Below are 18,191 nucleotides of genomic sequence, written 5' to 3'. Positions count from 1 at the left end.
AGGATATTGCAATTTAGCCCAGAGGGCGGAGGCACCGCCGAAGATATGCACTAGGGTTTTAACAACCTGTACATATGCGAGAGAAACGCATAGAAAAAGAATAATGTCGTCGGCATATAAAGAAAGCCTTTATTGAATAATGTCACTAGGAAATACAGTGAGCAGCCCCAAATCCTCTACCTTAGAAATGGGTAGGTTAAAAGCATCCATAGTAATGATAATGTGCATCAAAGACACGGAAACTCCTTGTCGTAAGCTCCGAGCATGCCAAATAAATGGTCTCCGAGCATCATTGAGTAGTATGCTCGAAGAGGCCGTCGAGAGAATCACAATCCATGTCTGCCACGTTGGCCTGAGGCCCTTATCCCTAAGGATATCAAGAAGGAATTGCCAAGCGTCTACATCAAAAGCTTTAGAAATACCTAATTTCGAAATAAGACTACTGCATCGTCCCACACGAGAGAGTGACATTATTCATCTTGGTTGAATAAACTCATGATGGTTTTAGCCCAAACAATCTTCATCTTAATATTCCCAAACGACTTGGAACTCCAAGTTAGGAGAGATTTGGTTGTGAACTTAAGTTTACACCCGAATCGAGTGAGCGGATTTGAGATTGAGCAGAGGGCCTCTCTAGACCAAGCCGCGAAAATCGTCTCAATGAAGTCATCCAGATCAAGCCAGGAGGATTCAAAGCGAAAACACCAACACTTAACACTGTTGTGAACCATATAGAGGAGCAGCGGGCAATGGTGTGAGATGGCCGAAGAAATTCGTTAGAGGAAGGAGTAACAACGAATACCACTCTGGTGAGCCTAAAATGCGAACAATTTGCATAGCACGGTATTCTCTTGGTCTATTGGTCATTAGACCAGGAATATGCACTACTATTGAGAGTAATGTCGGGCAATATGGGCTACCATTGTGAGTAATGTCGAGCAGGCCGAGGTCATTTACGGCCTTCATGATGTTGCCCAACATGTAGCGATTGATATTATTATTATTCTTGTCATCGACACTTGGAATAAGGTTAAAATCCCCGGAGAGGAGACACAGACTAGTCGCGCTCTCACATATAAGCCTAAGCTCTTCGAGAAATCTTAACTTGTCCCGTCTATCTTGTGGCCCATAAACGGAGCTAGCCCAAAAGGCTGGCAAGTAGGGGCGATGGTAAGTAAATGTGAACGTTTATAGTTGGTTAATGTGCCTAGCTACTCACCAAGCAATCATTCCTGCAAAAAAGTCAACATTTTCAGAGATTAAAATTTTAGGCCAACTCCCCCTTCTCTCTCTCTCACACACACAAGCTACTTTTTTGGAGCATGGTGAACATACTTTGGCCTTGTTTGGATACTCTAACACAGTTAGAGTTAGAGTTATTTTCTAACTCACTCTAACCCAAATAAGCACCTCTCCACCAGGATAGTTGGGTTGTGATCATATCCTTGCACAATGTGTCTATACCCGTGAGACCTGGCATCGCTGCTTTGATGTTCTGAACCTGCCTACCGCGGTCACGACACCCCAAGATTGCTTTCTGGAATAGTGGATGGCGCAGAGACAAGCCTTCCAAAAGGAGGAGAGACGTGGGTTTGACACTTTGTTTATCTGTGCCACGTGGTCCATGTGGAAGCAGCGGAACGCCCGTGTCTTCAATCGGAGAGAACAACAGTTAGATGCGCAGGCCCTGACGAGTAGCATTCTTGAGGAGATTAAGGAATGGAAACTTGCTAGAGGCGGAGTAGGTGGTTTACAAAGATTCGTGAGAGTGTAGCTTATTCTCTTGTAATGGTGTGGGTGGGCTAATGGTGGTGTCCACACTACTATCGGCCTCTTGTAATCAAATTTTCTCCTTTCTATAAAAATATGGTACGCAATTTGCGTACTCTCGAAAAAAAGAACTAACCCACTCTAACCCTCCATGTTTGGATATTTTTGGTTATTTGAGTCTCCAATTAACCCAAACTAGCTCTAACCCCATGATCCAAACAGAGTTTTTGTCACTTCATTGGCATGATATATAGTCAACGTCAATGTCCATTAGGCGGTACCGAAAGTTGGTAGTCATGGACTCATGGTGTTGGTCAATGATGGCGCAATGAATACGTTAAACCTGAGTTGATCCAGTCAACCGGCGTGAGATTTTCATCATAGTTACTTCACATATAGTCTTAGACACAAAATTCTACACTTTTTCAGAAAAAAAGATACCTAGGCCCTCGACAGCGTAGAATAGTTTCTCAAATTGAAAGTATATTTAATTCTAGCTAGAAGCACTTAAAGCTAGCCGGTTGTTTGAAACATAATTAGCGCCAGACTATCATTTGCTTAAGCCCAAGTTGCACATTATTTGAGGATAACCAACATTAGACTATTATTTGTGTAAGTCGGTGTCACTGGTCACTTTCCTTCCAACCCAATTATATATATCAAATATCTTTTGAGGCGGTGAAGATTCTTTGCCACTTGCATGGGCACCATATGCAGTCAGCATCAATGGTAGTATCAATTATGCGGTAAAGGAATACGATAGTTGTGATATCGGTCATCGATAGCAACAACGCATGTACCTCTCGCATGTTGGTTCTCGTTTTTTGCTCTTTAACCTTTTACGGTCAAACTCAAAAGTGGAGCTGGCCGGTAAAACTTCCTGTCGTAATCGAAGCCATTTGTCCAACACGTAGATACCCACTTGTTCGACAAGTGGATGCGTAGATCCATACTCTAAGCCCCTGCCGTGTAGCAGAATAGTTTCTCCGTCTGAAGATACGTGTTATTCTACTTGGAAGCATTAAAAAGTGGCCGAAAATAAGCTTTAGACCGAAAACGGCCGCCCTTTAAGGCCTTCTTTGGTTTGAAGGAATTTCATAGAAATTTTAGAGGATAGAATTTTTTTCTTTAGAGCTCTTTGGTTCATAGGAATGGATTCCTATTCCTACATAGGATTGGTTCCTATCCTCCATATTTCATAGGAAGATAAAAATGAGCCTAGACTCAATGAAAAAAATGATGTCAACCAAATGACATCTTGTTTTCTATTCCTACTCATAGGATTTGAGATATATGTCATCTCATTTCCTACAAGATTCCTATTTTTACGATAATTCTATTTTATGAACCAAATGAGGCATAAGCGGCTGGGCAGATGGATAGAGGTAGAGGTGGGTAGATAGGCAGGAGTACACGGCGAGTTGCATCGTCATCGCCCGTTGGTCGCGCACGCAGTTTCGCCGGAGACCGGGCCAAAAGGCCCCGCCCTCCGCCCGGTCGAGACTGAAGCGCAGAGGCGCCGCGCAGCCGCTCGCGCCCGTGACTCCACGTACGCCCCGCAGGCCACGCGCTCCGTCCGGCCTCCAGCCAGCGCGAGCGTTACCGCTCCGGCCTCGGCTCCGCCGCGAGCCACGCCACGCGTCCCCCCTGTCACGACATGTGTCCTGCCGGGCGGGCGGCGTGCCGTGTCCGCGCTCCCGAAACTGCCCCTCCCCCTCTCTCACACCTCGAAAGCAAAAGGGCGGAGCGGGGGGCCCCGGGGACGAGCAAATTATTTTTGTTGCGAGGGCGCGTCTCCTTCCTCCTCTCCGTGCGAGGCAGCGGCGACGGCGAGCGGACCGGAACAGCACATCGCCGGCTCTACATCAATGGCGTCCACCTCCCTCCTCGGCTGCGCAGTTCTCGTAAGTCGCGTCGCGCCCCTCTCCTCGATCCTCCTCCTCCTATGCGCTCGCTTCTCTCTCGCTTCCTGTCTCATGAGCTGCTGACCTTAATTGCGCTTGGTTCCTGACTGTCCCTCCCCGCGGCGGCAGGCTCTTCTCTGACGAGCGCGGGAGCTTCCTCTGACCCGAGCAACGACACCGTGCGGGAGCTTCCTCTGTCCAGTGACCAGTTCCTGGCTTCGCCGGCGATGGAGGCCTACTCGAGGGACCTGCTGCGCGGCGTCGGCGGGGGAGGCGAGGCCGGTCGCGGCGAGGAGAAGCCGGGGCGCCTGGATTCGCAGACCGAGGAGGTCGAGCTTAGCCTCGGCCTGTCGCTCGGGGGCCGATTCGGGCAGGAGAGGAGGAGGGGCGAGGGGCTCGCCAGGTCCTCCTCCGTCGCCTGCATCCAGCAGGTGGCGCTGGCGCCGCCCGCGCTCCCCAGGACACACTCCCTGCCGCCTATGGCGGAGGCGGAGGCGGGGAACACCACCGCTTCCCCTAGGAGCGGCGCTGAGGTCCAGCCGCAGGGGAGTGGTGCCCCTCTGAACGGCGCCGTGGTGGAGCCCGCAGCTTTGCCACGGGCGAGCTTGAGCCCCCCGTCCACAGGCTCGTCGGACGGCGAAGGGAAGCTGCGGGCGAGCTTGAGCCCCCCGTCCACAGGCTCGTCGGCCGGCGACGGTGCGTCTTTTTTTTTCTGTCTTGATGTTTCCATGTGACGGTACTGATTTTGTATTAGTCATGTGGTAGTATTTTATTAGCTCAATTAATTCTCAAGCTCAGCAATGTGGTAGTATTAGTACTAACTTCATACATCTCATTTCCAAAAAAATTAAAAAAATTGCACACATCTGGTAAATATATTGTGTTAGGTAGGTTCAACGGACATGATTGTTTTTATCTGGTACAAAGGACATGAATAGTTTCATTGTTTCTAAGAAAAATCTGTGAGCATAGATGCAATCATGCAATGCACATTAGGAAAGTGGAATTAGGCTTGCCATTTGCCAATTGCACCTGGCCGGTGAATAAAGTACACCAGTAGTATGGAGTAAAAGGCGCCCCTGTTTCTCTCTGGAGTATAGGTAGGCCGCTGGATCTTAGGTGGATTCGGCAAGCTAAGGTGATGTGTTACCATCTGTGTTTCCTTGTTGGCACCCGGGAATTGTCTTACAGCTCGGTTGGCTCGCTTATTTGACAACTTCTACATTAGTATAATGGAGCTGTCCTGTTTACAAGTATTTGTGAGCCAGGGTCTATTAGAACACTGCCATGATTTGTGTACCATTTTAGGAAGATGGGAAAGCAAGGCATAATCAGGGTGTGGGCTAGCTGCCTGGGCGGCCATCTCTAGCCTATTATAAGGATAGAAAGTACTAGGGCTGCCGAGACAAGCAATTATTAGCTCTCACTAGCTTGTGTGTTTTTTCTGCAAAGAGGCCAAAATCCATTTATTCAAGGCGACCAACCCTTACAGGACCATCCTTAGAGAAACAAAAAATTACACATGGCTCCTAGGGAAATTGACACCGTCCTCCTCCCGCACTCGCTAGAGGTGTAGTGTAAGCAAAGCTTCATACTGCACCTGGATCTCCGAAACACCGTTGGAGCCAAGGAATGTTGTTGATGTAGCGGCCAAGAAGTCGTCGGTGGAGCCAGAAGACGTCGACGAAAACATATCGCCACCTCGGAGAAGGCAGCAAAGAAGGTTGGACGACCAACCTAGATTTGGACAAACGGGTCTGGCAAAACCTAACCTCGTTAGTTCCCGGGTGAAGCCGAAGCTGGCCGAACTTCGACCATTTGGAGGAGGCAGTGGACCAAGAGACGAAGCGCATCGTCTTCTCTTGCAGAGGACGCCTTCGACGACCACCTGCAAAGCATGAAGACGGAACCAGATCCGCCGCACACCAGAAGAGCAACGACTAGACAATACTCCATCCTCCTCTATGGCGCTAACGAGGCCGTCGCCAACAAGTTGGGGAAACCTTACTCTTCTACACGACGCTGTCGTCGTCACCACATCACCGTCGTCGGGGAACTAAACCCTAAGTACAGTGTCATTGGGCAGACTAGGTCAAAATGCATGTCATTTGTTTGTATCTTGTGAAGCATGTGGCGCTTTGCAATATTTATTATTCGAAGGTGGTACATGAGTTATATGCCTTATTCAACATGACATTGTTGGATAAGGCAAATGGCCCTCGACCTACACGAGTTTGGGATGTCATAGCCAACAATTAAAGTTGGACACTCGTCGAGGTTTGTCGCTGGTGAACAAGTCGAAGACATTGTCTATCCTAGTTCTGATGCTCGCCATTCTGGTGTAGTTTGTGACGCCAATGTGTTTGCTTACCTAGTGTAACATTTCACTCGTTTGAAGAGTGGCATCAAAGGCTTGCCATTTCATTGTATCTTGTGAAGCACATGATGACCATTCAAACATTTATCTGGATGTGGTGCATGATTTCGACTACTTACTCGGCATGATATTGTTGGACACGACATCAACACAAATTCAGGCGGCCATATTTGGCAATGGAAGTTCAAAGCACATCAAGGTCCATCCCTGAGGAATGAGTCGAACACCTTCGGTCATCCTAGTGCGTATGTCTGTTGTTCCAGCATACCTTGCGAGGCCAATGTGCTTGTTTATCTGGTGTAACATTTACTCATTTGGCAAAGTAGCATGAACGCTTGTCATTTCTCTATATCTTGCGAAGCATATGATCCTTGCTCAAACATCTCTTTGGAGGTACACGGTTCCTGTGCCTTATTCAGCATGATATTGTCGGATATGGCCAATAACGCTCAAATGCAACCCGACTTCGGGTGATCATATTCGGCAACAGAAGTTCTAAACCCATCGAGGTCTATCACTGAGGAACAAGTCAGACACCATTGGCCATCCTAGTGCGGATGCTTGTCATTCCGGCAAACTTTATGATGGCGCTTTGCTTGTATACCTAGTGTAAAGTTTTACTCGTTTGGCGAAGTGGTACCAATGCTTCCCATTCCTCTGTATCTGTGAAGCGCATCATACTTGGCCAAACATTTTGTCGGAAGTGGTACACGGTTCTGATGCCTTATTCGGCATGATATTCTTAGACATGGGAAATAACACTCAAGTATGACACGAATTCTTCCGGGTTGGTACCTGGTTGTTGTGCCTTATTCGGCATGACATTGTTTGACATGACAAGTAACACTCAAGTATGACACAAATTTGGGTGCCATGTTTGGCAACCAATGTTGGAACCTGTCTAGGTCTATGGCTGAGTTACAAGTCAAACATCATCAACCATCCTAGTCTCGATGCTCGCCATTTCGGTGTACCTTGCATTGCCGATGTGTTTGCTTACCTAGTATAGCATTTTGCTCGTTTGGCAGAGTAGCATCAACTATTGCCATTTTGTTGTTTCTTGTGAAGCACATGAGATGGTCATATTCGACGACTCAAGTAGGAAATCCGTCGAAGTATGTTGTCGAGGAACAAGTTGGAAGCCTTGGCAATCCTAGTTCCGACGCTTGCCATTCCGATGTACCTTTCGATGTCATTGTGCTCGATTGGCAGGGTAGCATCAAATGTTGGCCATATCTTTGTATCTTACGAAGCACATGATAGCTGGTCAAACATTTATCTAAACTTGTTACATGATTTCGCTGCCTTGTTCAGCATGATATTGTTGGACACGGCATAAATAACACTCAAATCTCACAAATTTGGGCCCTCATGTTTGGCAACCAACGTCGGAACCTCGTCAAGGTCTATCGCTTAGGAACAACTCGAGCATCGCAATCATCGTAGTCGATTGCCATTTATGTGTATCTTATGATGCTGATGTGTTGTTTACCTACTCTAACGTTTACTCGGACATGGTGCCGGATTTGACAATCGAAGTTTGGACACCTATCGAGGTCTATATCATCGAGGAACAAGTTGATCATTTTTGGGCATACTAGCTCCGAAGCTCGCTATTTCGTATACCTTGCGATGCCCATATGATCGCTTATGAGTCTAACACTTACTAAGACACTTACCAAGACGTGGTAGAGGATCTTGATGCCTTATCCAGCATGACATTGTTGGACGTACAAAAACACTCAAATCCGACACTATACCTGGCCAAACCTTGAGCCGGGCCTAGCCAAGCCCGACGCAAAAAATCCAGGCCCGGCCCCGGCCTGGCCCGGCCATCGGGCCTGGTTTTTGGGCCCAAGCCCGGCCCGCACGCGTAAAGGCCGTCGGGCCCCTTCAGGAAATCGCAAAAACGATGGGCCCGGGCCCAGCCCGGCCTTCGGGCTCAAAATCTAGGCCCGGGAGCAGCGTCGGGCCGGACCGGGCTGCCCATGGCCAGGACTATCCGACACAGATTCGGGGTGCAATACTCGACAACCGGAGCTACACACCCTAGAGGTCTATCGTCGAGGAAGAAGTCAAATGTCGTCGGCCTCATAGTTCTGGCTCGATATTCTGTTGTATGTTATGTGCTCACTTACCTATTGTAAAACATTGACTCAAACGCAATATTGGATGTTAGCCGGGGGTTCTCCTCCTTTTTGGAAGAAAAAAAAACACAATATCGGATTTTGGTGCCTCAACATGGGTTTGGGTGTGTTTACTTGGCAACCAAAGTTTGGCAAGGATGTCCCAGCAACGCTGGAGATGTTTGTTGCACGGTAGTACCATGATTATTTGGTGCACCAAGGATGCCATATCAAACATGTTTTACAGTGTGAAGCCTACGTGCTCGCTTAGCTAGTCTAATATTTACTTGGATCTGGTACCAGATGGTGCCCGAATTTGGTATGGCAAGTAGCATTCGAATCAACATGGATTCGGAGAGTCAGACTCGGCGATCGAAGTTGACACGGATGTCCGAGCAACACTAGAAATACCCATTGTACACCAAGGAAGCCATTTCCGGCATGGATTTCGGCAGCCCCATCACGACCACCACTTGTCATCAGCAAGAGACATCACACACGATTGCTTGCCGGAGTGCAAGTGGGCAAACAACCCTCCACCTTATCCGCGACCAGATCCCCCCAAAACATGCTTCCATATGGTGCACATTTTCCCCTTTGTTTCATTGCCTTCATTATTTACGTCTGCATGATTCATTTTTGGGCTAAATAACCATTTTGCCTCAAGATTAATTAGATATACTTTCAAAAGGGTCTACTGGAGCAGATATATTAATATTATGCCGAACATGTGGTTATTTCTTAAAAAGTTGGTTCCATTGATACAGGGAAAGTTTTGAACCAACCAACCACATCATGATTGATGAAAGTGGGGTCTTGTTCTTGTATGCCAAAGTTATTTCATAGTAGAAAAAGGTTTCCTGTACCGATACCAGTATGCATTTTCATTGGGAGTCTGCTGGTTTCTCGTTGTTCCTCTTAAGTTACTTGTTGAAGCATGCCAATATAGTGCACTGGGGCATTAGGGTCATTTCCCCATCTATTTATGTAAGATGTCAATTATACATTGGTCCAGTCAAGAACTTTAGCATAGCCTGAAATGACCATCAATACTATCTAGTGTTTTCTTTCTTTTTTGTAAAGGGTGTGTTTGTAAGGACATGTGATACTTAATATATGTAAGGAGGGAGTACTAGTTTAAGCGAGCATGCATTACTTCGAGGATGGTCTGACAATATATTTTCATTGTGCATGGAATACTGCAGGTATCCTCACGAGGACAAGTTCACTCCCTGCTGGCATCGAGGATGGGTGGAGGAAGAGGAAGCTAGCAGAAACTCTGAACAAACTCGAGATGAAGAGGAGGATTGAGAGGATGAACTCTTCCAACGTTTCTGTAGGGGAAGTTGGAGAGAACGCAGATGAGATGAGTGAGCAGGCAGGAGGAAAGCAAAAAGCACAGAGAATGAACCATAGCAATGTGAGGCGTCGCTTGAGTGGGCTTCCTCCACCGTATCAGCCTCCAGCTGCATCACAAGGTCCGAAAAGGAATTCCGCTTTGAAAGGTAAAGTGATTTGCTAACCAACATATGTAAAGTAATTCAGCTGCATCACAAGGTACTTGGCTTTGCCGTCTGAACTACCAAGCCAAGCAACATACACCCACCAAATTAAATTGTGGCTTGGATTCATTCTGCCCTCTGGACCAAAACCGTGCAGTTACAGTATTTGTCCTATTGAACATGTCCTTGAACAGGAACTGCAAGGATACCAATAATTGACTGTGTTAACCAACCCTCGTTGTAAAGCAACTACTGATAGATTCGGACTGTTCTATACAAGCTGTTGTTTAGTAATTAGTAGCAGTTGGTTCTTATTTCAATGTTCCTACCTCCTATCAGATTTGCTTCTGCTGATCACCAAGGTATATGTTGGTGTGTAATCTTGCAGGAACTCCTGGCGCTCTAGAGCGGAGCCTGTCATCGGCTGTTCTGCCCTCGTCTGAGGGTGCAAACAGCGACGCCGTGACAACCCCTTCATCTTCAGCATTGGCGGTGAGAGCAGCAGCCCCTGGCATCTCCACAGGGGAGCAGCGGGATGGTTCAGAAAGGCCGGCGGCGAGAGCTACTAGGACCAGGAGCGTGGCAGACATGGTGCGGAAGATGCCAGTGTTGTACACCAGCGGGCTCCCCAACGGCGAGAGGATCGACGGCTTCCTGTACCAGTACAGCAGAGCTGAGGAGGTGAGGATTGTGTGTGTGTGCCATGGTAGCTTCCTGACTCCGGCGGAGTTTGTGGCGCATGCCGGAGGCGGCGAAGTCGCCCACCCGATGAGGCACATCGTCGTCAACCCCCCGTCGTCTTCGCTCTAGACCGGCGCGCGCGCGCATGCGGGTCGCGCAAGTGCTCCGCGTGTGGCCTCAGCAGCCCTAAGCTTAGCTTGGAACTAGAAATCTCATCGTGAGATTGCATTTTATGTTTTACAGACTGCACATTACAGTACTTACTTATTATCCTGAACTGGAGACATGGTGGGAGATTTGCTCCTACAGACAACTAAATAGCAAACATATGACAGATTGAACATTACTCGTTGTTCTGGTGATCATCACTTGTTTCCTACTGTTATTGTTGTCGTTGTCGTCATTGTCTTAGGACCAAAGGGTCTGCAGCCATGGTCTTGTAGATACAGTGGCAGCTTGTTGGTGGCAACCAGCCTGCTGGAGCAAATTTTATGAACCAGCGACTGGTCAGTTGTTGGTGGCTTCTCAAAGCTACCAGCAACCAGTCACTAGTGATGGAGCACCAGTTTCATGGAGTCAGTGGCGAACCATGTACCTGACACCCTAGAACTGATGCAACATCTTCATCACATCTTCAGAGTCGGTGGCTTTAGAGTACTTTGTTAGCCTGGTCACCATTCATGATGGCTACTGATCTTAGTGGCTGGCTTCTCACATCTCCCAGCAACCAGTCACTTTTGATGGAACCTGTTTCATCTTCAAGTCAGTAGCTTACCATTTACATGACACCCAGTCAGAAGTGAAACATCTTAGTCGCACCTTCTGAGTTGGTAGCTTTCAATAAAGTACATTGTTACTGAGTTGGCTTCAAGGCTTGTTCAGTTTAGAGAGGATTGAGGGGGTTAACCCCTACTAAGTCAAAAAATCCTCCCCCAAACCTCCCAGCAACCAACTTACTCAATCCACTTTCAACCCGACAAGCCCAGCAGGCAGCAGGGCAAGACTGAGACTACCTTGCGCTGCTCAAACCTAGTACTTTTTGTCAGCCAACAGATTTGGTGAAAGTGATGCTCAAACCTAGATAGGTGGATTCACAACGTTATACACCTATGCTTACACCACTCAAAAGTCAAAACACAGGAGAAAACATTCCCGGGACACAGGTAAAGAATAGTGCAGTGATTCTTGCATACTAAGCCACGAGGAGCACTTGCTCAGAGCATGTTTAACATCAGCTAGCAGTGGGTCTGCATACAACCTTGTCATATGCAGAAGGAATTTGCAGATCAAACAGAAGAATACCCCGATGTCCTCCAAATCAAACATCTACATATATAACACAGGAGCAAAAGCGTTTTTAAGTTACCACTACATTTGAGGAGCGACATAGCAGAAAGACACGGCTGAAGCAGCACTACACTTCAGGAAACTTGGGGCCAAAACATGGCTTCATCCTTAGCAAGCGGTGAGCTTGGATATCTATCTCCTCAAGGGGAGCAGGCATACTCTTGCATCTTCTCCCAGCAGGCGGCAGTGAGCTTGGAAATCTCCTCGAGGGGAGCAGGCATACTCCTCTTGCATCTTCTTCTAGCTGGAGGTGAGCTTGGCAATCTCCTCAAGCTGGTACCTTGCTTCAGCAGAGTAGTCGACCGGTGACTCACTCCTCACGGTGATCCTCTGCCTCTTCTCACCCATGTACTCGTTCTGCACCACGCTGACACGGAACAGGTGGGGAATCCAGGTGGCTTCCTTCAGCTTGAGCTGGAACATGTCATCACCCTCCTGCAAACAGAATTTGACAGTCTTAGACACAGATCACAGAGCAAGCAACATATCTGCATTCCAAATGGCAAGGCACGAGTTTTTACCTCTTTCCTGATCCGATCAAGCTCATCTGCGCTGCAGCCAACAATTCTCTCTGCTTGGTCATTGAAAAGAGACAGCCAGGCCTCACCAGTGGGATCAGAGACCTTGATCACCATGATGTACCTGAAGAGCCACGGTGAACAAGACACGTTTAGCATTGGTGTTTCATGGATCGTTAAATGGCAGTAGCATGTGTTTACTGCAACTGAGTAGGACTGTTACCTCAATGAGCACTGCTCATAGTTCTTCTGGCACCCTTCACACCAGAATCCTGATCCGAGCGCCTCAGTCACCTTCTTGTTGCAGGTGGTGCAAGCACGGTACCACATGGTCTGGTCAGGCTTAATGTTGCTTATGTTGGCATACAGGCTGAAGAAAACAGGCTGCAAAACAAATCAGGTCAGATTACTTCAGGCAACTGCCAAGTGTGCACCCATGAATTATTCAGGTTCAGATGCACCATGTACTGTTAACAAACGTTCAATATCTTACCTTGTCCTGGCCCAAGTTAGGGTCACTTGTGATGTGAGACAGAAAAACTCTGTCAGAGTACATTGATCTCAAGCCACCAGCGTTGGATGCACCCATTCCAGCACCAACTGATGCCAAGGTAGTACCCTTGCCTTCAGATTCATACCTATTCAGCAAATAATGTGGTCATGATCTATAACAGAAAAACTTAAGAGCTAATCAAAAGAAGCATGGTTTAGCATCAGGGCCTTACCAAGCTCTAAGCTTCTCAGCCTCAGGCAACTCTGGGTTAATCACAAGTGTGCTTTTGCCTACTGTAGAAACAGACACACCTGGTAGAGAAATTCAGTAACAAGCTGTTAGCACAAATAAAATCAAATTGTTATCCAGAAAAGAATTTGTGGAAGGGTGCCAAGTGCTTACCTTGAAAGTCAGATACTTTCAGGCTCTTCACTGCAATGATAGGTGCAGAGTCAACCATGTCCAAGAGTTCCTCACCAACAGTGGTGGCAAGATCATTCCAAAGAGAAATGGTGACAGTTTTGTTCCTACAATCAAATTAGTTGTACATCAGAACATGCACCACCTTTCAAGCTATCAATATCACATACACCACATGTTCGGATATCAACAAGTAAAGCTGATTCTTACGAGTCATCTGCAACAACAATGTCACGCTTTGGGATTGACTCATTGTCAATCTTTCTTCTGATGCTCAGGGTAGGTGATACACTCTGAACAACACCAATGATATCTACAGATAATAGATGGAACAGAGTAAAATTAGTCACACTGAACACATCAAGTTGCTAATATAGCTCACTGAAATTAAGCAATTCGGCCTCACCTACTAACTCCCTGCCACCAACATATGGCCCCAGCATATCAATCTTGACAAAGTTGTATTGCACTGGTGGAATGAAAGATTCCCCCTCAGCCTCTTCAACAACAGCAGTCTCATTCAGGGTCATCTCATAGTCATTCTGGACTGTCTTGAACTGCTTGTTCGCGATTCTGAGTGAACCCTTGGAGATGTAGTAGACCTTCCCCAACTCAAACACAGGATAGAACTTCTTTGCAGCCTCATTGAACATGGTGGCCTGGATCTGGGTGCCCTGTATTACACAGATCAAGCAAAATCAGCCTACAGTTGCAACTTGGTTCGGCAAATACATCTATGAAAGCGTTTGACATTTGTCAGGGGAACTTACATCCTCGTCAGTGAGCTCTACGTTGAAGACATGGCCTTCTCCACGGGCATTCCTGTATGACCTGAGGTTGCCCTTGCTTGTGACCCGCACCTTGATGACCCAGTTGCCCTGGTAGGGGTTGAGGGAGATCAGAGGATGCACCCGCCTCGTCATGGCCAAGCGAGCAGCGGGAGCAGCACTGCAGACACAGAAGTGACAGAAGTGAGCAGAAATTCTTCACAAATTTCATCAGCAGAACATTACAGCAAGGACGCGGCTATGCAAGAAGAGCTTACTTTCCGCGCTGCTCGCTAACAATCTGGGACGCGGACTTCACGTCGTGCCTTGGCTTCAGCATAATCGTAGCCGGGGCGGCGCCAATGGGCTTGGAGAGACCCGCAGCCTCCTCCTTGGGCTTCATGAGAACCGGTGGCTCTTCTATCTTGACCTCGCTCTTGATCTCGGCGTCAAGAGCCTGGGACACGACCTCGCACTTCGTGATGATCACCATCCTGCCGTACGCCGTACAAAGCGCAGTGTTCAGTGAAGGATGAAACGGATCTGTAAGAACGGCGGGACGAGAGTGGGGATTGTACTTACTTGTCCGTCTTTTGTGGGATGTCGTTGCATGTGTAGTTGAGGATGCGGACGAGGCCGAGGTTCTGGAGCTTGCCGGAGTGGACCTCCGACGCGAAGTGGGTGGAGAGGATCGCCTTGACCTTCGCCTCCCCGTCGCTGGCCATGAAACTGCAAGGCAACAAGAACAGTCCGTCAGGGCCACATCTCATACAGGGGGAAATCGGCGCAAGGAAGAACAGATCTGTGCCGGTACGGGGCAAATGGAGAGATCTAACAGATTCTGAAGACCAAACGAGCGATTCCGCGGTGGGCGCAGAAGGGGCAGATAGATCCGGCGAGACGCTACGCGGGAGGGGGGAGGGGGCGATAGAAGGAGGGAGAGCACTCACGTGAAGCGGGAGCCGATGGGTTTGAGGTCGAGGACCTGCACGACGATCTCCGGCACGTCGTCGGGCGACTCCGGCGTGGGGTTGGAGAGGATGAGGGCCACGGCGCTCGGCGTCACCGACTTGGCGTCCATGCCTCTCGTCTCCGGCGGGGTTCGCGTGTCTTCCGGAAGAAGATTTCGTGGGCGGTGGAGGTGGTGGGCGTCGGCGTCGGCGGCGGCGGAGATGGCTTGGAGTTGGGAGAGGGGATGGGATCTGCGCGCTGGTTATAAGGTGCTTTTGAGGGGGAAATTGGCGGGCGCGGGCGGGGGCGGGGTTGAGGCTCCTGAGAATTGCCGCGGGTTTCTGCGAACGGCGGGAGGCGCGTGGATAGTTTTCTTTCTTTTGGCTCCGTTTTGGTGGCTCTGGCGGGAGAAATTTGGGGGGAGTTTTCGCGCCAGAAGCGAGCGAGCGAGCGGGGGGTTAGAAGCCGCTAGCGGTGTGGTGGTACCGCTTTCTCGGCCCAACTGGGTCGAGAAGAGGGCTTTGGGGCCCAGCATCCACACGTGATTCCTTTTTTGAATTCGGAAGTGTGTGCGAGACGATTGAGGGGGGAAATACTGTGTGCACCTGGCCGTGGGAAGAGGATATACTGACTTCGGGAGCGGAAACACTTTTTTTACGGTACCGTGAACCTCCGGCGAAACAGATCCCGCAAATGTTTTGCGGGACAAGTTTACGGGATTTGTTCCGCGTCGAAGGGCTTGCGGTACCACAAATTTTACATAGCTTCCTAAATTAGAGGTTTCAACATAGAAAATCGGATGGGATCATAATATAAATTAAATATATGCATATAAATGGTTCAAAAAGCAATTCAGAATACAACGACCGTTTTCATTGCAATAAATGTTCAAATTCGAATAGTTATTACAACACCAAATTGTCTAAATCCCACACAAATACATATGAATAAAAATGGGAATCTATCTCCCCACATAGAGTTGTCAATGATGCTCGATAAGATCATGCTTGAGTTGGTTGTGTGAATCACGATTCCCGATCTTTCGGTAGGTCTTAAGAAATGCAGTGATTTCATCTACGTCTCTGCCAGGTTTCACATGGCTACCAACATTGTCATAATTGTACAAGTCCAAATCCCTCTCATCCTCGACGATCATGTTGTGTACAATTACACAAGCAGTTATGATGTTTCTGATAAAAAAATTATCCCAGAAGCAAGCAGGACCTCGAGCAATGGCCACGAGCTTGCAAGACGCCAAATGCCCTCTCAATATCCTCTCGGCAAGGTTCTTGCTTCGGCAAAAAAATTGTGTTTCTTGATTTGGGTTCACTAATGGTCTTCACGAATGTTGACTAGGAAGGATAAATACCGTCGCTACAATAGTACCCCATGTTATACTCATGGAAATTGATGGTGTAGTTGCAAGTCGGAGCTTTGACACTAGCTAGCTGAGCAAATAGATGAGACTGTTGCAGGACATTGATATCATTAAGAGACCCCGACAAACCAAAAAAACAATTCCAAATCCATAAATCATGTGAAGCCACGGCTTCAAGCACAATGGTGGGTTTTCGTTTGTGGCTTGTGTATTGCCCTGCCCAAGCCACCTGGTAGTTCTTCTGCCTCCAATGCATGCAATCAATACTATCTAGCATGCCCGACCATCCCCTTTCTCCGTTCATTGCCATGTTTCTTTTTGTGTCTTCTTCGTTTGGAGCATGAAGGTACTCCGGGACACAAACCCGGATCATCGTCTTGGCAAAGACACAGACGCATTTGATGGTGGTATATTCTCCAGTGCGAAGATATTCATCCGCGTAGTCGATGGGAACACCATATGCAATCACTCATCATCGCCGATATTTTTTGATATGCACTAAAGCCAATCAAAACGGTGGCATTCCTATGCCGAGTGAAGAAACAGCAATTTTGCTAGCAAGCTTCAACGATGTGGAGGAAAAGTGACATACGCATTCGATGTCGCCTATGAAAGAGGTGAGATGAATATGTCGGTACCTCGGTGAAGTAGTCCTTCATGGGCATCTTGTCGCTGAGACCTTGGTTGTGGGGAATGCATAGCGGCCAACCATGGATCGGCACCGCTTTTTCTTCGACCCTGCCTCAAATTCCTCCACGAGGTGCAACAACACTAGGTTGTCAACATCGTCGTCGAGGATCATCTCTTCCGTGTCTGAATCATCGGTCAAAGATGACAAGGACGAACTCCAACCCATCTACAAAATGCACACGATATGCCCATGAATTTCACCTGAACCTACTCCGGGCCAAATCGAGCAGAAACACGTGGGTGTTGGACATATCTCGCCCGACACCGACTGAAGCAAAGCCACGCCGCCCCTTTCTTCTCCCCCACAGGCCAAAGCAAAGCCGCGTCGTGCCGCCCTTTCTTCTCCCCTCCGGCAGAAGCAAAGTCGCGCTGCCCCCTTCCTCCAATGCGCGCGGGCGAGCCCCACTGATTACGAGGCTCATCGGCGCCAGAACCAACTGGATCCACATGCTACAAGGCCACGTGCCAAGCCTCGAGGCAGATCCATGGCGCCGGCCGTGAGCCTAGACACAAATGGGCACCCCTACGCTAAAACTTGGTGGAATGGACGCGGTGTGGGGTGGCGGAGCTTTCGGGCGGTGCGGGGGCAGCAAGAACGGGTCGGGATGTGCGGCGACGGGTAGTGGAGGCGTGAATGGAAGCGGTCGGAAATGCGTTCGTGGCAAAGGAAAGGGGAGGCCGCAAAATCAAGTGAAATCCCATAGATATCAAGGGAATGAGCTCGTGGATTCCGGATCCCACAAAAAAAATCCGGACAGCCGATACTGAGGGATCTATTCGGGCTAGGCGAACCCCTCTGACCCGCAAACCGGCGGTTATTTTGCCAGATGGCCTGGTTGAGGGATCTGCTAGAGATGTTGTTAGGGCATCTCCAAGGCGGACCCTCTAACCTCCACTATATATCCGGACCACAGTGTTTGAACCACTTTTGTCATCCAATGGGGACCTGCATATGTCAATTTAGCAACCCAGATGTACGGATTCCAGTATCCAAGAGACAAACAGGGGGAGGGGTGCCGGAGTCTAGACATGCACTTGACCAATCACTTGCATGGTCCCCCTCTTATCTCTCTCCTCCCAAGAGCACATGCATAGTCCCATCTTCCCTCTCTCCTCCCAACCGGACACAAACTCACAAATATCCCCACCACATGCATGGCCCCACATACCTTTTCTCCTCCCAATTGGATACTTTGTAATTAGCATTGGATGGCTCACTCCCGGATCATGTCGCAGACCATGTTCGTACACAAAATTAGACATATAC

The 18,191-nt window shown here is 48.4% G+C and overlaps 2 protein-coding genes across 2 annotated transcripts; one reads left to right on the top strand and one right to left on the bottom strand.

Moving 5' to 3' along the window:
* Positions 1-3,196: 3,196 nt before the first annotated feature.
* LOC125552477 (ninja-family protein 1) lies at positions 3,197-10,706 on the top strand. Its single transcript, XM_048716044.2, has 4 exons — positions 3,197-3,674; positions 3,804-4,370; positions 9,383-9,682; positions 10,068-10,706. The coding sequence occupies exons 1-4, from the start codon at positions 3,428-3,430 to the stop codon at positions 10,487-10,489; spliced, it is 1,536 nt and encodes a 511-aa protein (XP_048572001.2). The 5' UTR covers positions 3,197-3,427; the 3' UTR covers positions 10,490-10,706.
* Positions 10,707-11,669: 963 nt separating this feature from the next.
* On the bottom strand, positions 11,670-15,158 carry LOC125552476 (replication protein A 70 kDa DNA-binding subunit B). The gene is made up of 12 exons (XM_048716043.2): positions 14,856-15,158; positions 14,488-14,634; positions 14,184-14,399; positions 13,909-14,086; positions 13,545-13,812; positions 13,349-13,451; positions 13,121-13,245; positions 12,951-13,029; positions 12,719-12,863; positions 12,449-12,609; positions 12,229-12,349; positions 11,670-12,142 (listed from the first exon to the last, which is right to left on the bottom strand). The coding sequence occupies exons 1-12, from the start codon at positions 14,984-14,986 to the stop codon at positions 11,948-11,950; spliced, it is 1,869 nt and encodes a 622-aa protein (XP_048572000.1). The 5' UTR covers positions 14,987-15,158; the 3' UTR covers positions 11,670-11,947.
* Between the last annotated feature and the right edge of the window lie 3,033 nt (positions 15,159-18,191).

Source organism: Triticum urartu, chromosome 4A (assembly GCF_056163025.1).
Source record: "Triticum urartu cultivar PI428250 chromosome 4A, HENAU_Tu73, whole genome shotgun sequence".
In the NCBI taxonomy this organism is placed as follows: Eukaryota; Viridiplantae; Streptophyta; class Magnoliopsida; order Poales; family Poaceae; genus Triticum; species Triticum urartu.
The sequence above is the reverse complement of the archived record's forward strand: the minus strand, read 5'-3'. Positions and strand labels throughout refer to the sequence as shown.